General features: G+C 43.8%; 1 protein-coding gene across 2 annotated transcripts in view; it reads left to right on the top strand.

Annotated features, from left to right (window-relative positions):
* Positions 1 to 15,410, top strand: part of Poc1b (POC1 centriolar protein B) — a 77,663-nt gene extending 62,253 nt beyond the window's left edge. Inside the window, exons 11-12 of one of the 2 annotated variants that reach the window (XM_075954764.1) lie at positions 12,235 to 12,450; positions 14,017 to 15,410. In XM_075954764.1, coding sequence (XP_075810879.1) covers positions 12,235 to 12,450; positions 14,017 to 14,121 — 321 coding nt within the window. In that variant the 3' untranslated portion in view covers positions 14,122 to 15,410. Of the gene's footprint in view, positions 1 to 12,234; positions 12,451 to 13,387; positions 13,556 to 14,016 lie in introns of those variants that run through there. The other variant, XM_075954763.1, reaches the window with a different exon arrangement.
* The last annotated feature ends 3,589 nt before the right edge of the window (positions 15,411 to 18,999 follow it).

Below are 18,999 nucleotides of genomic sequence, written 5' to 3'. Positions count from 1 at the left end.
TAAAACAACTGTTTCAGCCTATGCTGTTCAGGGAGACCCTGGATAACATATAGTAAGTCACCCTGAAGAATGGACAAGATCTAAAAGCAAAGATCTCTAGGAAAGAATGCTTGCTGCAGCATTGTTTCTGACAGCATCGGCAAGAAAAGAACGCAGAACAGATAACCTTTAGAAGATACTGGCTGGATGGAGGGATAGTATGTCAGCAGACGGGCTGTTATGTGCCGGTTCTGTGTCTAATCACAACTAAATGCAATGTAACACGGTTTTCTATGTGGTCCTGGCCGGGTAGAAAGATCTATGGAACACTGCTACGGCATCTGACTGACAGTGGCCTGCCTGCCGTGAGGACTGGGTTCGACCTCACCCCCAAGGGGAGAAAACTGACAAAAATCCAGTGTAGACCGAGTTTTCGATGAGAGTACATTGTTCACGGGTTTTCATAGTAGTGCCATGGTTATGAGAGAGAATGGTCTACGCTTTAGAACACAGCATTGTCAGAGTGCGGGTAAAGGGCACAGTGCCACCAACTGTCAGGAGATTTAGGGGGAAAACTCACCAGTGTTGATATATAGCTACATGACAGTTGTAACAAAATTAAAAAATCTACATTGTTATTCCTGTCCTCATTGTCCTCTGTTATTGTTTTTATAGCTACAGTCCCTAATTTGAAACTGTTTCAAAATAAAGTATAAGGAACAGAATTATATTTTTCAATGTCTCAAGTGAAAATCCTCCAGACATCATATGAAAAGTTTTTTTTTTTTTAAAAAATAAAAGACCTTAATTTTGTAACAGGGAAGGGTGTGTTGATCCAGTCAAAATTCTTTCTCCATGCCTCCTATACTCTAACCTCATTGGTGGAATTTGCCCCAAGTCCATCTAGTTAGCAAGCAAATAATGAGACTGGGTTTTTTTGTTTTTTACTTCTACTTGACTTTCGAATATGTGATTTTAGTCACTGTGTGGCATATGCTTCTACAAGCAGCAGCTTTTGTATTCTATAAATAAATGGATTAAAAAGAATAAATGACAGTTGAAAAATAGTAGAAGGCACGTGTGTACCTTCAGACAACAAATCGATGCTGTCCCTTTCCAGAAGCAGACACTGTGCGCCCATTGATGTAGAGTCTCCCGGGAAGAAGGTAAGGTTGTTAGAATCCAGAAGCTTGAAAAAGAGGCCTTGTCTTCTAGGCTCAGGAGCTAGGGGACAGACACTGGGGGTACAACAGACCAGCAGTGACCAGCTGGCTGTGAAGTGCCCAGGGTCACTAAGAACTGGGGGTAGGAAGACACTGACAGGAAGAGCAGGTGTCCACCCCACTGGCCTGGGGTCCCCATCTCACGGTTTCCCTTTGCAAAGCCTAAGGAGAATCTGTTGTCATGGGCTACTGCGGTTTGCTGAGGGCCAGTCTGCCTCACAGACAGTGCCAAAGATGGATCTGGTTTCGAGGATAGGAACTTTTAAAAAAAGCTTCAGAGCATTGACTTCATTCTGAAATATTTGTACAAATGCTTACTCTCAGTAGCAATATAAGATTTCCTGGAGGCTGCAGAGATGGCTCAGCAGTTAAGAGAAAAGCAGAGTTCGTTCCCAGCACCCACATCCTCCCTCCAAGCCTTCCCGTATACCCCTCTTCTTTTACTAATTGTTATCACATGCGTAAATGTATGTACATATGTATTCCTAAATATTACGTCTCAGTCTATATAGGGTTACTTGTGTGTGCTTGAAGGGATGATTACTTGTGTGTGCTTGAAGGGATGACTGTCAGGTGCCGCATGCCTAGCTGCTGTGCTCTTTCCTACTAGAGAGACTGGCTCTTTCCCGTCTCAGCATCCTCAGCTGCCAGTGGTCCTATGCGTTTGAGGCCTCGCATACTCTTCCTGTCCACTTTGATGTGTCCGTTGGTGTTGCCCTTGTTCAACTCTTGCTTGGGAAGTCATGTCACTGAGACTCTGTGGGTGTCGCTTCTGACATTCCTAGGAGCCACAGTGTCCCAGCAGACTCCCTCATGTTGATGGGAGGGCAGAAGGTGTGTGTATATGAATCTATGGCCATAGTGGGAGAGAGTGCTTTTACACACTGTGCCTTCCGGGCTCACATACACTCAGGTCGTCAGGCTGGGCGGCAAGTGCCTTCACCTGCCAAGCCACCTTTCTAGCTATGTGTTTATTTCTGATTATTACGATAAACAGGAAGTATTGCCAAGTTAATTTCACGTTTAGAGATTTGTGTAGCTTTGACTTGCTGCTCATCTGTGCTTCTTAGCCTGCCTTTTTGTATAATCTCACTTTTCTATTGTTTTGTTCATTTAAAAATTTATCTCTAGGTCACTTAATTCCAGCGATTGCCCTTTTGCTGGAAGCCACAAATATGCTGTTCTCATTTGTCACTCGTCTTGACTGTCGAGCTGTGTTGACATTTGGGAAATGATCATTTTGTCTTTATCTTTTGTTTCAATTCTCTTCAGAAATCCCTGAAAGGATTTATATATCTCTAGCTATTCTTTTGTTTTTTCATTTTAAGTTTTATTTTTAATGATAAATTAAACAATTTTAAATATAGTAATTTAGTTGTCAGATGCAGATTGATAATTTAAAACATGTCCTCAATCCACACTGTTTCTTTGCTTATTTGAATTACATTCACTAAACATGTTTTTTTCTCTAATGGCCTTCTGTTCTGTCTAGTTTTCCTGTTTGATCTTTTCCAATGCTTTAATTGTTGTAGCTTTAAAATGTCCTTTCCGGCTCTTTACCTACGATGGAAACTTGAGGATTATCCCGCCGGTTCCCAGAAAACACCACGCGGAGCACTACTTGGCCTAGCATTTGGCTTATAAAATAATTTGAGAGTAATTGCCAACTCTAATAGCTTATGTCACTCATCTAGGAATGTAGATGAGTATCTAATAGCCTTCCTGCATCAGATTCAGGAGCATCCTCATCACATTCCTGTGGTCCCCGTAAAAATAGCCACTGTGTGCTACTTAGTATTTACCTCCTTACTTACGCATCCGCATGGATTCTCTCATTACACAAAGCAGTCTTAGGGGCGATGCAGTTTGCCCAGAGTTATACAGCTAGGAGGTGTGGAAGGCAAGCAAGGCCTGGGCTGGACTGAGTCTCTGCTCTGAGTCCCTAACTCCCCAGACGGTTAAGACCTCGGCCACCTGCCTTGTCACTTAGAATCCTAGTTTTAGCTTCCTTCCTCACGTTGTTTCACAGAGTATGCTTCTCCACTGTAGCTTAGTGAAAAAGGAGACGCGATGAGTAACTCTGATTATTAAATGTCATCTAACATCAGGCATTTGCTAATGTTGACAAAAGGATGCTCTAAATTGGAAATCTGCAATGGGGGATAATCATTTATAAAGTTTCGAGGTCACGCATAATTAAAAATCACTCCTTATTTTAGCAGAGCTCTGAATTCATCCTTAAGATGAAACAAAGACAGTTGTGTGCCTTGGAATATCAGCCAAAGAAGAATTTGTCTAAAAAATAGTCTTCCTGATTTGTGCTTCTAAGAAAAAACTATGTATGTTTGTGCAGTTCATTGCATACTGATGTTAATGCTATGTTAATTTTTTACATGTGTGTGTGTGTGTGTGTGTGTGTGTGTGTGTGTGTGTTGGAGTGAGCACAATCCACTGTGTCCATGCATGGAGGTGTCTATTGTTTCTGTCCCCCAACCAAATGGATTAGGGAATCAAACTCAACTCATGAGGCCTGGCAGCTAGCGCCTTACTGAACCATCTTGCTGGTCCCTCTTAACAGTATTAGAGATTTTATTTTCTTCTTTTCTTTTCTAGCAGTCATTTACATCTGCTGTTCTGTCTTAACACTTGGGCACTTAATGTGTTAGGAACACCCCATGCAGAGAAAAACAAGCTCACTGATACACAATTAAATGACATAAATTTTCTGGGCAGTGGTGATGCAAGCCATTAATCCCAGTACTCAAGAAACAGAAGCAAATGAATCTGTGAGTTCGAGGCCAGCCTGGTCTACAGAGTGAGCTCCAGGACATCCAGGGCTACAGAGAAACCCTGTCTCAGTAATAATAATAATAATAATAATAATAATAACATAAGTTCAAACGTGTAAGATTTTGTCTAAAATTTTTTTAATGTGTATGGATGTTTCATCTGTCTGTATGTTGTATGTGGTACCTGTAGCAGCCAGAAGAGGGCATCAGATCCTCTGGAACTAGAATTATGTTTGGTTATGAGCCGCCATGTGGGTGTGGGGAACTGAACCTGGGTCTTCTGGAAGAGCCCCCAGTGCTCCCTCCAGTTCCAGTTCAAATGTACTTTTAATTGAACATGTCGACAAGTTTCCCGAATTGTTAGACTGTAAGAATTTGTTTTAATTTTCATTTCAAAGTAAACCACAACCCAGTACAATGTATTTAAAACTTCCAGTTTAGAGACCAGCAGTGTTTTCTCAGATAATGCATTGATATATTTAATTCGGTGTCAAGAGCCGTCCTCTCTGATAATAAATGTGACAATTATTCTTACTCGGTTATTAGTCAAAGGAAATGACAGTTGTGGGCTTTACATCCCAACCGCGCACACGTTTGTGAATTTGCTTGTTTGGTTTGAGCTTTTGCATTCCTGCCTCTTTGCAGGCAAAGCAGGGTTCTCTTGGCAACAGGGACACTGCCTCTTCCTGTTGTGTGTTCGGTACAGTAAGCTCTGGTATCCTATCCTCCTACTGCAACTTATGCCATGCAAAAGCTCTGGCCTTTCTGCTCAGCTATTATCACATCGTTTTCCCTCGGCCTTTCAGTCGCTCCCTGTTCTAAATATAAGCGGAAATGAATTTTGTAAGAATTTAAGCAACAATTTTTATTTAACTCAGGTCTTTTTGTTTATTTGTACAGATGTTTGTTATTATTTGAGGCAGAGTCTCATTGTGTAGATTTGGCTGCCTGGTACTTGCTGTGTGTGGTAAAACAGGCAGGCTGGCCTTGAACTCACAGAGATTCACCTGTCTCTGCCTTTTACGTGCCGGGATTAAATGCATGCGCCACCACACCTGGCTTAAGCAATCCTTTAATCTTGTGTTGTGTTGTGTGTGTGTGTGTGTGTGTGTGTGTTGTGACCAGAAGTAAGGATGTACGCAGTGTGTATCTGTTCCTTCTGCCTCTGCCCTCCTCTGAGCCACCCTGCCCACTAAGGTATAGATTTGGATCTGACAGTAGTGACTGGCGTTTGTTTTGTTGTTCTTTTGTTTCTTATTTGTTTGCTTGTTTTTCTGCCTCACCTGTGCCCGGCCCAGTAGAATCTGGAGTGCTGGTGGACTAGTTCCAACCAGCCTGTGAGAGGAGAAAAGTCAATATATAGCAAATCAAATGTCAATACATTGCAAATCAAATAGGCCTCTGGCCATTGCCCCGTAAACCCAATGAGTACATTTCTCCTGGGGTAGAAAATACCGTGACTGTTAACCAGAGATGAGCTGGATTCCTGTGGTTGTGCACTTCAAGGCTGTGGTGTCGGCCTAGTGAAGGAAGGTGACTCAGCCTGCGTCAGGGACTGATCCAGTGGATGGTGTTCATCTCACAAGAGACAAATAAGCCAGGCACTAGGTCAGGGGGACTGGGGACCGGGTTACAGCGGTGAGCCAAAGATAGCATGAAATAGCTCACGAGCCAACAGAAAGATGACTCTGGAGAGCCAGCTGGACCGCTAGTGTTTGTGAGGTGAGAGCAGACACAGTTCTCCTGAGAGACACCAGAGCTGAGGGCTAAAGCCTTGTTCCTCCACATTGACTGCTGGAGAGTTGGTCTGAGCATCGTGTGGGATCTTAGCAAAGACGCAATCTCGGGCCTCACCCCAGATTTAACCAAATCAGATCACACCTTTTAATGAGAGCCCCCAAGACTTGTGTACATTAGAGTCCCAGAAGCGCTGGCCTCAGCTTCAGTGGGAGTTGAAGTGAGAGAGCTGGAAAACAGGAGCTAATGCAGAGACCCATCCTGCTTGGTGCTGTCTAAGAACCAGAACAGACTGGAGCCCAGAGATGGGGCAGGTTACAGTGGAGAGGACTGTGGGGACCAAGCATGCATCTTGTCCTTTCCAGCGGGGAAATAATCTTCCTGGTAGCTGAATGGCTGCAGTAAAGCCAGTTAGGAGCATAAGTCAGTAATCCAGACAAAAAAAGATAACTAAAATAACTAAAATGTGGTGATCAAGAGAATGGAATTCATTTGACAGATACATGACACAGTTGAAGGTTTGGAATGGATTGGAAGAGACGAGAGTGGTTGCCAAGGATCATTTCTGGATTCCCAGTGTGTGAAATGATAAACTGATTCAGGGAAGCAAGGGATTTTCCTAAAGAAAAGGGTAGTATAGAAATCAGAGCGTGTAACTGTTCTGCATCTGTGTGGGGATGGAGCAACAAGCTCAGAGAAGATTTCCTGAGGACACAGAGTAAAAAGGGGTTCAGTACCACACGTGATAGATCCCCAAGGTGACAAATACACAGCTACTCTGATCTGATACGAGTTGTGTATAAGTGTGTCAGTGCTGTGCCCTCAAAACAGTGTAAGTACTGCATTAACTAAAACACGTGCAGTGTGGTAACACTTGAAGTTGATTGCGGGCCTTGAGATGCTTTAATAAAACACCTTGATGAAAGTGGATAAACCTGCCAGGGAGGCAAGAAAAGACCAGAGGGAAGCATAGAAACCAGGAACCAGTATCGTGGCAGCCTAGCAGGGAAGAACATTCCAAAAGAATCTTGTCAGTCCACACGTCTGAAAAGCCAGGGAAGGAGTCTCTGTCCAACTCCGCAGGCATTCCTGGTAGCCGTCCGAAGCGTTGTTTTGGTGACATCATACAGAGAGAAGCAAGTATGAAGAGAGTTGATGGGGAGGCGTGAGAAGAAAGAGCTCAGCTGGTGAGCACCACTGTTAAACCAAGCCGGGGAAATGTTCAAAGGAAGGCTAGTCGTACGAGTGAAGGATGCTGGGTTTCTGGGAGTCGTTAGAATCGTGACGTGCACGGGTGTGAGGTGAGTGGGCAGGGGTGCACAGGCCTGAACCCTGAGAAATTACAATTGTAGGTACACTTTTCTGTCCCGCCAGCCAGTTCCCAAATAACCACACAGAGACTTATTATTAATTATACGTGCTCGGCCAATAGGCTTGTTACTAGCTAACTTTTACAGTTGAAATTAACCCATATTTCTTATCTACACTCTGCCACGTGGCTCGGTAACTTTTTCCAGTACAACAAGTTCATCTCCTGCTTCCTCTGCATCTCCTCATGACTCCTGAGGCTCTTCCTCTTCCTCACCTCTCTTTCTGTCTGCCAGTCCCACCTAACCTCTACCTGTCCAACTCGCAGACAGTCAGCTTCTTTATTGAACCAATCACAGTGACATGTCATCACACAATGTAAAGGAATATTCCACAGACAGCGGAGAACAGAAAAGTTCATCAGAGGTGGTGTCTCTGAAGCCACTAGTACTCAAGTCGAAGCTATAAGAACTAAACCATAACAAAAGGAACAGAGAAAGAGAGAGAGGAGAGAGAGAGAGGCCAATTGCAAAGACAAGAAGGCCTAACTTCGTCCTGCCTAGCTATTGGCTATTCAGCTCTTTATTAAACCAAGCAGAAGGCACCTTGGCAAAGACACACCTTTACAAAGTACAAAAGGATTACTCAACAACAGCTACTATGTCTGGATAACATGAAATTTTACACTAATCACTGTTTTAAGGAGTAATTATGTTTATGGATAGGGAGGGTCAATGCAATGTGACTGTCAATTCCTACCAAATAAATTTGTAAATATAAAGCAATTCTAATAATCGGACCAGTAACATTTTTGAAGGAACTTCAAAAGTGAATTATAAAGTGGATAGGCAAAACTAAAGAGCCCAGACTGCCAGAGTAAGTTTGGAAGACTTGCAGGCTGTCGGTGTGGTGGTGTTGCAGGAGAAGAAGAGCCTGTACTAAGAGCACTGAAGCATCCAGTGTGGACAGCTGCCACATGAAAGCATGGACTTCACACTTCTATGAAGGTGGACTCATCCCTGGACAGTCTGAAAAGTCAAAAGGAAAATATGTCCTGACTTTCAACCACAAAAACTACCAGGACCAGATAGGTTAAAGACTTACTTAATATGAAAAGCCATACTGACTTAAAAGCTCTGAAAGAAATGAGAAAAGTAGGTTTATACATTCAGGGTAGCAAGGATTTCCTTAAAAGAAAAGCATGGATAAATAATAAAGGAAATGTTTGATAAACTTGGATACATTAAGAACAAAAACTTGGTACCAGGCATGATGCCCATGCCTGGAATCATAACACAGGCTCATGATAATCATAACAGGAGGATCACAAATTTGAGGCAAGTTTGTTCCTCAGGAAAGCAAATCTTTATAAAACAAACAAACAGATAAACACCCTGAAAACAAACACTCGGAGGATAAAAAGAAAACAAACCAGTGTGATAGTGCGTTATACACAGAACAGAGGGCAGGCATCCAGAATACAGAGAGCTCTTAAGTTTATATTGGAAAAGATAGATAAATCAATTAAAAAACTTGGCAAAGTCACTCAGCAATAAAACGTCTCTTTGCAACAGAGGCCATTATAGAAAACCACAGCCAATCAAAATGCCGAGAACAAGGAACCGACCATGTGATGCCAAGACCTAGCTGCTAAATCTACAACACAACTTCTGCCTTAAGGCTGAGGGATCGTAACAGAAGAGGGGGCAGAAAGATGGTAAGAGCCAGAGGAACCGGATGTTTGCTGTGAGATTTCCCCTTCTGAAAATGCTAGAGAAACTACATCCATGAAGTCTCACCAATGTGGCTGTCTAAACGTGATCTGCCCAAGGACGACACCAGTAGACATGTGTTGGCAGAGACTGCATGTTTGTTCCCAGCTACCCAGACCATGAGATAATCACACAGAAACTATATTATTTGCAATACTGTTTGGCCAATGGCTTAAGTGTATTCCTGGCTTACTCTTATATCTTAAATTAACCCTTTCCTTTTCTTTTTTTTTTTTTTTGTTTTTTGTTTTTTTGTTTTTTGAGGCAGGGTTTCTCTGTAGCTTTGGAGCCTGTCCTGGGACTAGCTCTTGTAGACCAGACTGGACTCAAACTCACAAAAATCCGCGTGCCTCTGCCTCCCGAGTGCTGGAATTAAAGGCATGTGCCACCACGACCCTGCGAATTAATCCATTTCTATTAATCTGTGTATTGCCACGTGACTGTGGCTTCAGGGTAAAGTTCCATCAGTGTCTGTCTCTGGCAGGGCTGCATGGCTTCTCCCTGACTCCACCTTCTTTTTCTCAGTATTCAGTTTAGTTTTCCCACCTAGCTCTATTCTGCCAAGCCACTGGCCAAAACAGATTTATTCATTAACTAATGAAAGCAACACATGGACAGAAGGACTCCCCACACACGGAACGGGAAAGCAGACGGGACCTCATTCCTAGATAAAGACTTGTGGGTAACTGAGGAAATAGTCTGCTCTGCAAAGAGCCCCCCAATTTGGTCAGCCCTGAAATCATACACTTTAATCAGGGAATTTATTCGCTATAAAATTGACTCTTTGGACATGTGCACGTCACTAGTATTTAACAAAGTTAGTAAAATAGTTTATACTACTGTGACTAATGTATTTTTCTGTGTGAGGGCATTCTGTAAGAATGTGCACCGCCTGCATGCAGTCTCCACAGGGACAGGCGTTACCAGTGATTGTGAGCCACACCATGTGGGTGCTAGGAATTGAACTCTGGGTCCTCTCGCACTCAGCTCCTAACTGCTGAGCCGTCTCTTGAGCCCCTACTGTGACTAATTTTAGGGTATTTTGTCACTGCTGAGGGACTTTAAGACCATTTTTGTCACTACTGTGTGCGTTACCGCTGTCATCTTATTCCCCTTGGCACCTGTCCCCTGGCAACCCCTGATTTTAGTATATTATTCTCCCATTTTGACTGTTTTATAGAAATAGTATTACATAATAGCCTTTGGTGTTTAGCTTCTTTAATGTAAGCCAATTCGAAGGTTCATCTGACTTATGAAATATTCAATAGCAATGAATGTGGCCAAGGACAATTGCCGTGTGTCAGTGTAACAGGTTGGACACTCCTGGGTCCATCGAGGTCCAAATTTCATCCTATTTCCTTCTAAAAGTTTTATAGTCTTAACTCTTCTATTTAAATCTCTGACCTTTGTTGGGTTAATATTGTATATGGCGTGAAGTCGAGGTACAAATTTATATTGTTAAGTGTATCTAGTTTTCCCAGCATCTTTTGTTAAAAAGATAATGTGTTTTTTTTCCCAAAGTAAATTTTCTTGGCAGTTGTCTGAAATCAGTTGACCATATGTTAATATATGGGTTTATTTTTGACCTGTCAAATCTGTTGTGTTGGTCTATAAGCCTTTTGAGGGGACTAGGGATTAAGCATAGGGCGAGACACACACCAGACATGGACCTTAGCATTGAGACACAGCCTCATTTTCACACCGTATTAGGTCCTGGAACTTGCCGGTAACTTTTGCAGTTTGGAGTGTGCTGTGTGTGTGTTTCTCATGTTATTTTAGCTGTGTGGGTTCTTTGCACTTCAGTGTGAATTTTAGGGTCAGCTTAATCTTTCTGTAAAAGAAAGCAGCTGGAAGTTTGATAAGATTGCTCTGGGCACCTTCGTCAGTGTTGGGGGGCCACTGCCATCTTTTTTATGACAGAGTCTCGATATATAAGATAGTCTAGGCTGTAGTGGAACTCCTCATCCTCTTGCCTCAACCTTCCAGGTGCTGGGATTACGGGCATTTGCCATCTTAACAGTGTTGGTTCTCAGATCTGTGAGCATAGGATAGGAGGTGTCTTTCCATTTGATTGGAGATTTAGTTCCACTTAATGGTGCCTCACCGTTCCCAGTGTACAAGTCTTGACACTTAGTTTGTAAAATTTATTCCTAAATAGTTTAATTTTTAATGCTATTCTAGTGGAATTGTTTTCTTAAGTTTATATTCTAGCAGTTTGCTGTTACTGAATTGGAGAATTTTTTTTTCTTTTTGGTTTTGGTTTTGTTTTGATTTTTTTGTTTGTTTGGGGTTTTTGTTTGTTTTTCGAGACAGAGTTTCTCTCTGTTGCCCTGGCTATGCTGGAACTCTTTCTGTAGTCCAGGCTGGCCTGGAACAGAGATCCACATGACTCTGCCTCCCAAGTGCTGGGATTAAAGACGTGTGCCACTACCACCCGACTAACTGGAGGATTTGATTTGTAGTGAAATATATGTAACAAAGAAGTTACTTTTTTTAAAAAATCACTTTTAAAGGTGCACTCTACTAGCAGATTTATCAGAAAACTCACAATGTCCTGTCACCGCTGTTTATTTCCACAGCCTCTTGGCATTCCAAACAGAAACTGTTTTACCCAGTAAGCAATGTTACTTCCTCCCAGATGCTAGTAACTTTCATCCCTGACTCCCCTCTTTGAAATACGATGTGTAAGTGGACCATCGCACATCTACTTCAGGCCGCGTAATGTTTTCAAGATTTTTTCCCATGTTAGTATCATCAGAATTCCATTTTGTAGCCAAATACTATTTCATTCGCAATTTATACCACGTTTTGTCTGCACATTTTTCTGCTGATAGGTCAGGCTCTTTTTTAAGCGATTGTGAGACGGGCCACCAAGGACATTGGTGCTTCCGTATTGGTCCTTTGCATCTGCCCTCGGTTCCTTTGGCTGTATACTAAGGAGTGGCATTGCTAGATCGCATGGCAATTCTGTGATCAATTTTTTGAGGAATTGCCAAGCTTCCCACAGCGGCTTCTGCATTTCCTGCTTTGAGCAGTGAAAAGCGACGACTTCAATTTTGGACATCTTCACCAGTGCTTGTTATTTTCCTTTTCTGGAGACTAACAATCATCTTAACGGAGGCAGATGTTTATTTTAGATTGAAAATAAACTTCATTCAGCAATCTTTTTAAATGCTAAATCTCCTGACCAGGCAGACATATAGGAAGTCTTTCACAGAAGATGAAGAAACATTGTAAATTTTCTCTGCTTACTGTTAGCTTTGTTTCTTCATTGTAATTGTTATTTCTGTACTTCGTTATGTAAAGAAGATAAATGATTCACTGTAACCTGGAAGTGCTAGATATATATTTGTATGTGCATATGTGTGTGGGTATTATTTAAGTTTGGAGACTCTAATTGCTCCTGCCTTTTCCATGGCATTAAAGACAACAGATTCTGCTAGCCGAGCTGTACCAGAGAAGGGTGAAGACATTTGTGAGTATTTCCTGAACCCTTCCTTAATACCAGAACGCTCACCAACCACTGTGAAAAAGAAAGCAGAAGACTTAAGTGACCTCCCCTCAGAGAGCCAAAGAAGCGTGCCGCTCGCTGTCACTGATGCTCTAGAGCACATCATGGAACAGCTCAACGTCTTGACACAGGTAGGTTGACCTTCGGGATGGGATGTCTAGAGCAGGCCCCGGGGGTCGCAGCAGGTGAGGCTAACGGTGCAGGGGGAGTTTTGACTGGCAAGGCAAACTCAAGTAGTCATTAGCTAGACACTCCGGGCTAAGCTAGTCTGAGCAAGCTTATAATGTATCACAGAAACATCCTCCCCTCCCTCTGTCCCCCCCCCCCCCGTGTGTGTGTACAGCACCCTGTGCTCTCTGTGGCATCCTGTGGCATCTGTGCAGATAGCAGCGGTACTCTGCTATGAATGTTATTTGGTTTTAAGCAGTAATGTTTTATCCTTTGAATTTGTATAATATTTATATTGGTGACTTATAAAGAAATATTTAATAGCATAGAAAAATTTATTGTAAGTAAACACTCCTTTGTAGTACAAAATACTGCCGAAGTTTCTAGTTTTTCACTGATGATCCTCTGCCTGCCGGGTGTGCAGTGTCTCTCTCCGGAGTTTCTTCCCGATGGCTTGTGTGCCCATTTTAGAATCTTAGCCAGTGTCTCGGGGCCATTTAGCACAACAAAGAAGTGCGATGGACCTTAAATACTGTTCTGAAAAATCCCCCAGCTCTCGGGAGGTATAGATCTAACATAAGGGAAGTCTTGTGTTGAAAAGGAAACAATGGTTTCCCCAGTCTGCTGATGGTGTCCTTTGGAGACATCTTTTGTTTTCCTTGTGTGTGCATGTAATCTTTGTTGTGCACAGTGCACACACTGCCTCTCGCGTTACACAGAGCAAGGAGTAAATGCACGAGAGAGAGAGCAGCAACAGTTTCTTGCCAGAATAAATATTTCAGTCTCAAACACCCCCTACCTAGAAATCACCTCAGTTCTCAACACTGGCCGTGCATCTGCCATTGAGCCTCTAGAAATCATGCAATGTCCACAGAACGCTGTTTCCCTTGTCTGTCTCAGGGAAACCATCAGGCATTGAAGAAGACTCAGTGGTCCTGCCAGTGTTTAGAACCAATAACTAAGGACCCATTTTGTCCTACACATTCCCTCTCCGGGCCTTTGAAGTTACGCAGTGTGTCTGTGGGTGTGGAGTTCTGACATACCGTGAGAAAGAGCCCTGTGAGACTCTGAAGTCACATTTGCTCACTAAAAATCCCACGAAGCACACCCATTTTCCCTTTGAAATTTTGTGCCGCAGGTGACCCTTCCTTGTGTTTACCAAACGCTTTTTCCTTTAAAAAACTGCTGCTCTCTCGGGCACCACACTCAGTTTCAGTGGACAGTGGTCACTTTCTTCCCTAACTGTCTCCTGTCTGTCGGGTCCTCCTTAGTTGTTTTGGTTGGTTTGGGGGGATTTGTTTATTGGTTGGTTGGTTGGTTTTGTTTTAACTTCTTCAGTACTTGAGAATGCTTTGCTCTGCAGGTGGGCACAATAGCACACTAAGTTGGGAACCCATTTTTTAGTCAGTTTGGGAGCAGGTGATTGGTATTCAAGTCCAAAGACTGGCTGCTGTAGAGCTAAGCCCATCACTCTAAACACCAGGTTGCCCAATACCAATGCCTTCTCAATGGTTTTTTTCCCCCCTCAGACTGTTTCAATTCTGGAGCAGCGACTGACTTTGACAGAAGATAAGCTGACAGGCTGCCTTGAGAATCAGCAAAAGCTTTTCAATGTCATCCAGCAGAGAACTTGACTGAGAAAGTGTGTGAGCACAAGCCAATAAAGGAAGACCTGTTCAGATGCTCAGGCAGGTGTAGCCGAGGCGGTCCACCCCCCACCCTGCACTCATTACCACAGCTTCTTCAGAGGGCGATCAACAGAACAACAGGTTGAAGTCATTTTTTAAGAACTAACTTAAACACATAAATCAGTGTCAAGGACCAGTTTAAGCTCCTCCCAGTTATAATTGCAGTAATGAAATTATAAGCATTTAAATCCCTCCCCCCCCCCATATTATTTGAAATGTCAGTTTTTATCCAAAGTGCGAATCCCCACCGGGAAAGTAACCAGACCTCTAGATTTCATTGTTAAATCATTTCGATTGACCATGTTCAGGCAGTCCCTGAAGGTAATTAATGTATTTCTTAGATGAACACACCCTTGATGCGAAAATACGTTATTGAGCCAGCTCATGTTTCGTTCAGGTCAGAAAAACTACCCCATTATTATCAATGCCCTGAAAAGAGGCTCCCGGAGAACTTTCCACAGCGAGAATAGGCTTGATTAGCAACAGCAGCAGAACGAGAGTTCTCCTTGTTTGCCGGCAGCGAGAACCCATGCGGCCTGAGTTACAACTGCGGCCTGAGCAAACACACTGCGTCGTACTGAGCTCTGTTGTTGAGAGTTCGCAGAGATTATGTTTGTATGATTTCAGTGTGCCCAAAAGCCAGAACGATGAAAATATATACTCATGTAGATAAAAATGAATCACGTGTGTTATCGCTTAGGGCGATGCCGGCGGCTGAATCGGCATATTTTTATTTAGAAAAAAAATCTGCATGTTCTGTTTTATTTTAATGAATTGTGATTTGAAATGAAAGGGAGGCAGGCATTCCAAACGACCTTGGTCACAAGTGAAGCATATTTATCTTCAAATGGAAATCAAAGTCGAAAAGAGGCGAATCCAAGGCAGCCAGCTTTGGGCCTGGAGAACAAAGGCCAGACGCCTCTGAGGGGGCCAAAGGCTATCTAAGGCCTGCAAATGAAGAGAAAATGAAGGCCTGGCAGGGTGGGAACTGAGAATTCTCTCCACTAGTTCCAGCTATGTTCCCATGAGCCGGGCTTATCTTCTGTCTCGCTGCGTGTTGTAAATGCCTTTTCTGTCCTGTGAGTGTGACTGTCTAGACATTTTTACAAGCTCACAAAACTAAGAGGCCCTGGACTTTTATACCTTCATTGAGAAGACTACATAAAAAATGAAATGTAACACCAACTTTTGTTTACTCTTTTTTATGCTTCAAACAATAAAGACAGTTCTCTCTTTAAAAATGATTTTTTTTAATGTTGATAACCTAGAAATGTTAGTATTGCCCTCCTCTAGACTGCAGCCCTCCGAGTGGCAGTCTCCTGGAGAGCTCCCAGCATCCCCTGTCCCCAGCCTTATCTCTAGAGCTGTGACTCAGGAGGCCTGGGTTGCTAACAGGCTGAGGTGGTCTGGGTATTCATGGCCCGAGGCCCCTATTTAGGGATCCAGCTTCTGTGGCTTCTGGTGGCTTCTGACCACCTGGGACGGCTGCTTAATTTGCCCACCATCACAGACCCTTGATGAAAGATATGATAAGTACAAAAATACCCTGAGGTCTTTCCTCCGGGTGTCATTTTATGACCCCCACCCTTTTGTTATTGCTCTCAAGGAATCTCCTCGGCCTTCAGCAGCTGCTGCACTCTCCCCTCACTAACTGAAAGCCTCCTCTTAGAGAGCTCCCGTGCCTGCTTTATTGAACAGTTTTTGTTTGTTTGTTTAAGGAGAAAGCAAAGGTATCAAACAAAGTGCGAAGTTTGGGTTTTGTTTTGCTTTGTTTGCTTTGATATCCCAAGGACTCAAGGTCTCTTCACCTAAGATTTAGGTTCTTGCCAGGGTTGTCCCGTGGTCTGCCCAGGAGTCATTGCTTGGACAGAGGAGGAAGAAACCCGCAACTCAGGAGCTGTTTTCATACCTCACAAAATGCCTGCGAGTCACAGGCTCACTACAATCTGGGCGTTGTTCTCCCTTCCAGAGTTCTAACAGGGAACCTGGAAGATGGGTCAGGCAGGAGAGCTAGGAAAGTCAGATAACAGTAAGTGTCCCAGAGAATGCCCTAGCTGAAAGTTTGGAGAACTCCCTCAAGGCAGACAATTCCAATCAAGGGAGGCCACCAGGCCCTGCCACCAGAGGGTGGGTGGGTGTAATGAAGGTGACCCAGAGGGAGGAACTAATAGGGTTGGGGTCAGGCAGAGACAAGTGCAATCAGGATTGGAACCTACTGTTTGCAAGACGGGACCCTGCTCCGTTGCCATTGCTTTTTAGATAGTCTCTGTCGGCTGGCCTCCTGCCTCAGCCCGGTGACCGCTCATGCCTGCCTGAGACTTGTGCCCACTCTAGCCCGCAGCGCAAGGGTGAGAAGGGGCCACAGGAGGGAGACCAGCGGTGGGTCCCCTGAAGTGACCTAGGCGAGAGATGGCGGTGGCTTGGCTTATTCAGGAGGTGGGAGGCGGTGGGAAGCGATTGAGTGTTCTGTGTCCTCCCGAAAGACTTGCTGAAGGGATGAACAGGGTCTGAGAGGCAAAGGAGTTAGAATGACTCCAATGGAAGGAAAGGTGTGCACTTTATTAAGATGATGATAACGAGGCAAGGAATTCCTAGGGATATGGTGATTGAGGTGACATTTGGTGGTGCCTATCAAGAGGTTGTACTTTTTTTTTTAGGCACATGGTGGTTAATGCCTTTCATCTCAGTCCTTGGGAGGCAAAGGCCAGCAGATATTTTGAGTTTGAGTCAAGCTCGATCTACATAGCAAGTTCCAGGTTAGCCAGGGATCCACAGTTGAGACCCTGTCTTTGCAGAGGTTTTGTTTTGTTTTATGACAGGGTCACATGTAGCCCAGGCTGACTCTGAAGTCCCGATTCTCCTGCCTCTACATCTCCAGTATTTATTACACAATTACCCATACTTCCATTCCCCTGCTATTAATTTTTTGGGTAAAATAGTAACTCAAGAATAGGGCCTCGCCAAATGACAAAACATTTGAGTTTCACCAGACAGCACAAGGGTAAACATTTGCAAGGTATTATCACTGCTGAAAGGTGGTTTCTGCCCGGGCAGTGGTGGCACCCACTTTTAATCCCAGCATGTGGGAGGCAGAGGCAGGCGGATCTCTGTGAGTTGGAGGCCAGCCTGGTCTACAAGAGCTAATTCCAGGACAGGTTCCAAAAACTACAAAGAAACCCTGTCTCGAAAAACCAGGTGGTTTCTGATTGGCTAAACTGCTGGAGTGTGAATGTGCTCTCCCTCGTTTACTGAGGCCCTTGGACTGGATTGAGGCAGTATGGTCTAATGGCCTCTCACTTAGGTATCTCAACCTGTCGAGATTAAGTTTGCATCTCACTTCCAAATTTAAGTTTTTAATTTTAAGAATCCTACTTTTTATTCTCATCTCAAACTGTACAGAAGAAAATTGTTTAGGTGCTGCGTGCCAGGAATCCCAGCACCCGAGAGGTTGAGACAGGAACGTTGCAGGTTTGAACGTTCATAGGGAAGCCCTATCTCAAAACACAGGACAAAACACGAAAAGATGAAGAAGTTTGGGTTACTGAACTCGGGGTGATCTATGAAACATAGATTCTTGGTAAAATTTGATGTTTAATGCTGAGAGAAGAGATTCCTCTTATAGGATAGATATCTCTATTTTCTCTTGTCTACACACACACGCACACACACACATACACACGCATGCACACACACATATGCATGCACGCTTTGTTTTTTTGCATAGTATTCCAAGGCGGTCTCCATGAGTACTCATCCTTCATTGTTCTGCAGTTACAGTTTGCTTCCTGCTCCATGCTATGCCTAACTTTTCACCATTTGGTCTCGCCCCCACTTAGCCTGAGCCTGCTGTCACCCCACCAGATTCTTCTTTGCCTGGAAACCCTTTTTTGCCTCCTCACCTTTTTAGAAACAAAAACAGCCAAACAAAAAAACACCTTCCAGGGGAGTTAGAGAAGGTCTTTGCAGTTAGGCACTTCCTATTCTTCTAAAGGAGCCCTCTCATTTGGCTCCCAACCTCCTGTTACTTTAGCTCCAGAATACCAGAGAACCCACCTGGACACCCGTGTTCACACAGAAACCCTTAAGTGGTTGTATTTCCCATGATCCCTTTCTCTTGTGCGTCCCTGGTACTCTCTCCTGGTCTGTGCTCTGACGCAGGCTGCAGTGTGGCTGACTGCTGTGCCTTAGACATTCTCAAAAAGAGGCAGACATTTGCATCTTTAACTTTGCCACTTGGCTCATAGGAGTGGCTCAGCAAAGGGATGTTGATTCTGTTGATATTCTCTCTCTCTCTGTAGTAATATGGAGAGGTGGCTGGGCTGCGTCCCCAATACCCCAGCCGCCCGGCTCCGGCTAGCTTATGTCCCGAAATAATTACACGGACACTGTATTCTTTTAAACACTGCTCTGGCCCATTTCTAATCATCTGTGTAGCGCCCCTAGGTGCGCTTACCGGGAAGATTCTAGCCTAAGTCCATCCTGGGTTGGAGCTTCATAGCGTGCGTCTTCCCTGGAGCAGGTAGCATGGCGTCTCTCTGAAGGCGTCTGCTCTGGAGAGGAGAGCTGCGGAGTCTGACCTCACTTCCTCTTCCTCCCGGCATTCTGTTCAGTCTACTCCTCCCACCTATCTTCTAACCAATGAAATGGGCCGAGGCAGTTCCTTTATTGCTTAGCCAATGAAATCAACAGATTGATATATGACACTCCCACATCACTTCCCCTTTTTCTGTTTAAACAAAAAAAGGAAGGCTTTAACCTTAACATAGCAAAATTACATATAACAGTTATCAAGTAAAAGTTACATCAGAAACATTTATACATATA

This window comes from Microtus pennsylvanicus, chromosome 20 (assembly GCF_037038515.1).
Source record: "Microtus pennsylvanicus isolate mMicPen1 chromosome 20, mMicPen1.hap1, whole genome shotgun sequence".
Lineage (NCBI taxonomy): Eukaryota > Metazoa > Chordata > Mammalia > Rodentia > Cricetidae > Microtus > Microtus pennsylvanicus.
The sequence above is the reverse complement of the archived record's forward strand: the minus strand, read 5'-3'. Positions and strand labels throughout refer to the sequence as shown.